Here is a 6,975-nt window from a genome sequence, read left to right on the forward strand (position 1 = left end):
AACCATGTCTGAACATGACCAAAGTATTTAAGAGTGATATTTAACAGGATTAGTCATCAAGGAATGAAAAAACTAGAAATTACTACTAATCCCATTACAAATATTTTAATATTTCATATATTATATTACAGTATGTATATATTTTAAAATATACACACAGTTGTTCATATATGCCTGTACTAAAAAACTTTTACATTAATATTTCTTGTCACAATCAGTTATATGAATTACATGTCACGATAACAGCCTGTTATGAGTGCATGGGCACTTTTCATATATTTTGGGATTCTCTACAGTAGAAGTCAGTATAGTTGGGAACTGGTGAACTACAACAGCAGATATCTGTTTAAAAACCAAGATTAAAAACCAATGACAGTACTTCTATGACTATCCAAGAGGAGTAAGAACATTTTTTTGAGATTGATTCGTTAGTCTAAAATGAGAAAAGATGTCAAATTTGCCATCACTCCCTCAACAATTGTATTACAAAGAAATTAGTTGCAGTAGCGCTTCAACCAGTTCTGTGTACAAAAACCATATCTGATTAATGTTAAAGACTTCTTGTCCTTGCTGTCTGTGGTAGTTACGGTCATGTCACAGCTCACAGTAGCTCATCACATCCAGGAAGGGTCCGAACCCCATCAGAAAAGAGCAGGCCACGCTCCAGATGTTTTATTTCACTCTCAGCCTAAGGTTATCTTTCCTTCTCTCCATCAATCTGTCCATGCCTCCCTCAGTCTGTATAACGGTTTAGAGTGTTTGCTGACACTCTATCATTCTTTAATCAGTCTATCTTACCTTTTAAAGCCCAGGTCCATTTGTCCTCTTTCATATCACTCCATTTGTTTTCACTTCTCAATCCGTCTTCCTTGTCCGCGCATCCACCTCGTCAATCTGATATGTTTCCTGTCCTCCCCTCTGTCTACCTGTGGTAATTCAGTCTGTTTTCCCTCTACTTCCCACCGTCCCACTCTTTCAGTAATTTCACCTGGGCTGAGAGCCGCACGCTAATGAGAGGGTAATCAGAGGGATTTCAGGCCCCAAGGCTTCTTGCAGGCCCTCAGGACCGAGCTCAAGTGGAAACCGCACAGTTAAGACTGTGTATTAAACTTCCTCAAGGGGCCAAAGCGCTACACACGGTGCCAGTCCCACAGTAAGTGAAGAATGCCATTGTCAGCTGACCTCCTGATCCGGGCGTCTTTCCTGCAGATCAGCAAGTCTTAATGTGATTGTCTTGACTGCTCAGACTCGACCCTGAGCCCCGCCCTGCTTAACCTGGGTGGGGGTTGGTTTTAAACTCTGATACAGGATCAGCTTTAACCAGACTAAATACTTTTCATCCTTGTAAAGATAGCATAAAGATATCAACATACATCCCTTGTTGAGTAAAAACACTGCATGCAGGGTTGTGTTGCACCTTCAAACAAACTCAAGAACACCCTCAGATAAAACTACAGAGAGGTGCAGTGATGTATTTTTAAATGCGTCACCGTGGTTGCCTTTACAAAAATTCCAAAATGATTTTCTATTGGTTTTTTAAATTTATGCAAACAAGGTCACGTGCTCAACAAAATATTTAAACATTTTTCTACTTGGTAATTTTCACAAATTAACAAGAACTTGAAGCCTAAATACAATCAACAGAAGTAAAAAGCAAAACATTGTCTATAAACTACAATGTCTCACGTCCTTAGAATCACAAATAAGCCTAACTCTTTAACAAAAAAAAAAAAAAACAACTGTAGTCCCCTTGTTGCAAACTTGTTCAACTAATAATTTTTAGTCCACTAATTGGCCATCACCATAAAGCCCCCTCCACAACTTTCAAGAGTCATTTTATAAAAAAAAAAAAAAAAAAAAAAAAAGTTTACCAAGGCCTTTTCACACTTTAGCAAAGGTCATTAACAGTAGAACCAGGTTTGCTGAAATGCCAGTTGGTTTTGGAGTTTTAACCTAAATGGATTACCTGCAGCACTTTATAAACATGCCATCTTTGGTACTCATTCATGGAAAGCTGCCCTTCACATATTCAGACCATCAGCTGCCATTTTTATTGCATTTTTTGTATGAAGTACTGCATCTTTAGTACTCCATGTGTGTTGGTCTCTGAAGACCTTTAAATCATTGCCCCTCTCCCAACAAATTAGACTGGTTAAACTTATTGAAAAGTAAAAATCTTTATTTGTAAATAAGTGCACAGATAAAACCACGCAGTGAATTAAAACACGTTTGAGTCCCTGCATCACTTCTTTCCTCGTCTCCCGGGGCTTTGGTAGCGGCTGCAGCACTTTTCTCTCCGATTCACCCCTCCTCTGCTTTTGCTGCAGTTTTCTTTCCGGCTTTCTTAGCTGCTGGTTCCTCAGCTCCTTTTGATGCTTTAGAAGCTTTTTTAGCTTTGCTCGAGTTTGGGCTCAGTTCCACCCTCCCCTGCAGCATTCTTCGCCTTTGGCTTCTTAGCAGGGGCCACCTTTGAGACAGTGCCATCTCTCAGGCGTCTTAGGCTGCTAGCATCCTAAGAGAACGGGAGGAACGATAGAAAGGGGGTGGGAGTGTGTTCAGACTTCACAGCAGAGTGTCTCTGCTCATGTAGAAGGTGAAAATAAGACCTAGAACTCACGTCTCGGCCTTTTTCTTCGTGGGCTTCTTTTCTTTGCTTGCCCTTGGATGGAGAAATGGGAGAGAATACCAAACATGGTAAAGTGTGCCAAAGCGCAAGATTATGCTCAAGAATCTACAAAGGCTAAGGGAGTTCATAAACTGCCGTCATAACTACGTGCATATTAGACAAGGGCTTAATTCTAAAAGCCCATTTACACCAATAAAAAGGAATTATGAAGCCTAATGGTTTACCACCCAAAAATAAAACACTACTTTGCTCCCTTACATATTCATGTCTCCAAATAATAAAGAAATGAAGCAAGTCCTACAATCAAGAAGTGAAAACTAATGTTTACCTTCACCCTTTGCTTTAGTTGCCTTAGCGTTCTTAGGTTTAGAGTGCTTTGGTGCATTGGGATCTGCATTTTCCTTTGACTGCACCTTGGCCTCCTTTGCTTTGGTCTTAGCAGCAATCTATAATGAGGCATGGCAACACTCACATTAGGAATCTGGTTATCATAAACCCCTATAAATGATTCTTAAAAGGGAATCAAAACTGGCTGAAGTTACCCCGGAGCGTCCTTGGGCCCCTGTTGTTGTCGTCCCAGAATTTGCAGGTCTCACAAACACACCAGTCTCAATGCCTTTGTTCAGGGTTCGACGCACCATAAACTTCAGCCTCGTCTCATCTACAGTTGTGTATTTTCTTTTACGTAACCCGGATGGCCTGAGCCGAAACACCCTTTCTGGAGTCCAACTCTTTCAGAGCTTCTTTCACCATCTCCATCGTGGACGGGTGCGTAGGAACTTTCCGTCCAGCTGCCTTACTGCTTGAGTTTTCAGAAGCATCTAAAAGCAAGGATTAAAGTCATAAGAGAAACAAATGCTAATCTCTACGAAAGCAAGTTCTAATAGGAACATGCAAGAACTAACATAGGTCTTGTCAGACCTCATGAAACTGCTCACAAACCTGTTTTTGTTTCCCGCGGTTTCAATCTCAGAATCCTTTAGGACCGCAGCAGTTGGCTCTGCAGAAGCTTTTTTGGGAGGCATTTCAAAACAAAGGTGACGCCAATAAACCTAAAACAAACTTAAGACAATGCAGCATAAATGCAACCCACTTGTGATGTGTGTTTTATTAACAAAAGCACTCTCTGTTGTTGTCTATCACCTGTTCATCATTAAGTCGTTTGTCCCCAATTAATTAGCCACGTTAACATGATTGGTTGCATGGTCAGAGAAATATCACAAAAAGTTTAAGTGAGTATATCTGCTGCCTATCCAAGTGTTTTGTTTGTGGACCTTATCAAAAGTTGTTCTTGAGGAGCTTTAACATGTCAGATCTTTTGATTCTGATGGTATTTGTATATAATATTAATGCTTTAGGTTTTATGTGTTAGCATTGCGTTACAAAACTTAGTAAACGTGAGCTAGCTAAGAACAATAGGTTTAAAGGATTTATTAATCTGTTTTAATCTGTATTAATCTGAATACACAGTGAATTTACACAATAAATATTATGTATTTCAAATAACTCATCAACAAAATGTTGTAAATGACTAATTGTTAGTCTGGTTAGAAAACCACGCTTTACAATAAGTACCTGTAATATAAATAACTGAATATTTTTTTTAACGAAATATTAATATAAGTTGTATATTTACAGATGCACGTTTTATTATAAGGCACAATGATGTTGAAATATAATAGCAAAGACCCAAATATAGTAAGGTAAATATAATGGTAAGAAGACAAATCTTTAATCTAAAACTAAGTAAAATGTTATGTTATTGGGAAAGTCAGTGATTAACTCCTCGTTGAATGAATGGATGAATGAATGGCATGGCGCCTCACTCATTTAAACTGTGACTTAGCACCACTTACTGGCGATTTTTGTATTAAATCTACAGGTATTACTTCGTTTTGTCATCATTTATCACTTTATTTATTAATAATAACTTAATGGCAAGAATAAGACATAAAATAAGCCTAGAGGTAAAAAAAATAATAATAATAAAAATTGCACCTGTAAATCAATTTAAGGAGGACAATATTATCCCACTATGGCAAAAGTGTGGGTTCTCAGAAGAATGTTAAATACCCCACTTTAAAGTTTGAGAACCACTGCTATAGCGGTTTAAAAAAAAAGTCTTGCGGAAGAACATTATTTTGGTTGTGCTTCAGCTCTCCTCCACGTCTGAGCGGATGGATGTGGTTTGATGCAGCGCTCTACAGAGATTCTGGACGTCTTATCGCAGCGTATTAACAAATACATTTTTACAACCGATAATTCTCCTGAGGTTTGACGTTTTGATGATCCATGGCCAATTCCCCCCGTTCGTTGTGTCAACAAACTTTCATCTTCACACTCGTCGCAACCGGACCTACTTTTCTCCTTGTATGACACGCAAGACCGACGTGTGCAATCTCCCGCGAAATCCGTCCTCACTGCTCCCAAAAAATTAATTATTATCGGTTATCAAAATGTATTTGGCTAAAAGTATGGAATATGGGTTTTTGCACACTGTAATAACATTTTATTATATATGTGTGTGTGTGTGTGTGTGTGTGTGTGTGTGTGTGTGTGTGTGTGTGTGTGTATGTGATAAAAAGTTACACAGTTCAGTGTTTCTTTGTATTCTTTGCATTTCCAAAAAAACGTTTTCCCTTCCAGTAATGTTATGATTCATCCTGGAGCTGGCTGGTTTGGTTCAAGACTCTTTTATTGAGAAATCGTAGAGAAATCCCTATGGAAAAAGAATTCAGAAAATAAAAAAACAGGGCTGTTGAAAAGTAATGCTTTCCCTCAGTTCATTCTCTTTCTTTTTCTGTAGCACCTCATCCTTTCCATTCTTTGTTTACAATTATTCTTGTCAAAAACCTGTTTACTATAAGTTCTTAAACTCCCCAACACTGACCGCAAATTGACAACAGCTGACCGAGCACCTAAACTCCCCTTTGAAAAGCTAACCCTAATGCAAATAACTGCCATGCAGCCAGAACGTCTTATTAAAGTTGATTTACTACCTAGTTTTGGTCCTTTAAAATTACTTCAGCAAAGACAAATTGACTTTGACAAGGGTCATGTGAAAAGAAAAGTAGAAAGAAACTAAATTGTTTCATTTGGAATTAATCTGGGAAAAAAGCATAACTTGATAAATGCAATTACAAACATTGGAGATTTAGTGGTAGATGTGTAATCAGGGAAACGCTGATTAATATTATAATGAGTTGAAGTGAACTGGCCATTGTCTCGTGAGTTAATTTGATCATGATGTGATCTGTCTGTCTGTTTATTATTCATTAAGCAGTAACGCATGCTAACTCATAACTGACGACATGTAGATCTGTGTCTTGTACATGTGTGAGTTTCCATACGTTCGTGCTTTTACCACACACGCACTCGTACGTTCAAGGATGGATCATTTGGTTTCGATTTTTTCCCAACATCTGGTTACAATGTGACTGTTTGTCTTTCAGTAAGTGCCGTTTGTGTTGGGCATGTATGAGTGTGTGTGCAGCGAGTGTGATTTGAGTTCAGACTGCTGTTGTGTGTATGCGTGTGTTATGTAGATCACAGGATTTGTGAGATTGCGTGTGTGTGTGTTGCTGTTTTTAACCCATTTATACGAGAGCCATGTCACACTCCCCATGAGATGAAATTACTGTTGTCCATAGCAAGGCTTTAACCACACTCAATTTCTCTCTCTCTTCTCTGTCTCTCTCTCTCTCTCTCTCTCTCTCACTCTCCACGCTTTTCAAGTGAACGGCTGATATTCAAATAAAGCCTATACACACTTAAGGCTAGAATACACTACACGACTTCTACTCAGATTTTTGTGCCGGTTTAAAGCCTGGACAAGTCAACACTAGTCGCGAAAGACAGAGCTAGTGCATCGTGCATCGTGATTTTAGAAAACAAGTCAAATAATGTTTCTTTACATGACTTCACCAACTTCTGACCTGACGCGCATGATACTGCTTTTCATTTTTGTCATTTTCGCATATCTGTGTGATCATTTTGACAAATTTTTTCACCCATAAAGGAAAACCCACCCTTAGCGTGCCCAGTTTTTCGACTATTTACAATATCAGCAAATGATACATACTTCAATGTCAGGACATAGGCCTACCATTTTTAAATAAAACCAAACATAATGCTTTAAAAATAAGTATCTGTGAAAATAATGTACTGTGCTAATATGACAGGTTTTGCATATGTTTTATCACACGCATTTTACCAGTATTTGAATTCCTGTGAATTGCACTGCATCGTGTTTTAGGACATGAAGAAGAAAACCTTCAGCATTTTTATAATAAAAAAACATAATCGACAATTTAATTTATGGATTGTTTTAGCGTAAAGTGGACGTTCCC

General features: G+C 38.3%; 1 protein-coding gene across 1 annotated transcript; it reads right to left on the reverse strand.

Annotated features, from left to right (window-relative positions):
* Positions 1 to 2,301: 2,301 nt before the first annotated feature.
* Positions 2,302 to 3,777, reverse strand: LOC122335064 (protein B4-like). The gene is given in 7 exon segments (XM_043232825.1): positions 2,302 to 2,400; positions 2,402 to 2,512; positions 2,977 to 3,072; positions 3,169 to 3,310; positions 3,312 to 3,447; positions 3,569 to 3,603; positions 3,770 to 3,777. Coding segments are annotated over 7 exon segments (627 nt in total).
* Positions 3,778 to 6,975: the final 3,198 nt, after the last annotated feature.

Source organism: Puntigrus tetrazona, unplaced genomic scaffold, assembly GCF_018831695.1.
Source record: "Puntigrus tetrazona isolate hp1 unplaced genomic scaffold, ASM1883169v1 S000000707, whole genome shotgun sequence".
Taxonomy (NCBI): domain Eukaryota; kingdom Metazoa; phylum Chordata; class Actinopteri; order Cypriniformes; family Cyprinidae; genus Puntigrus; species Puntigrus tetrazona.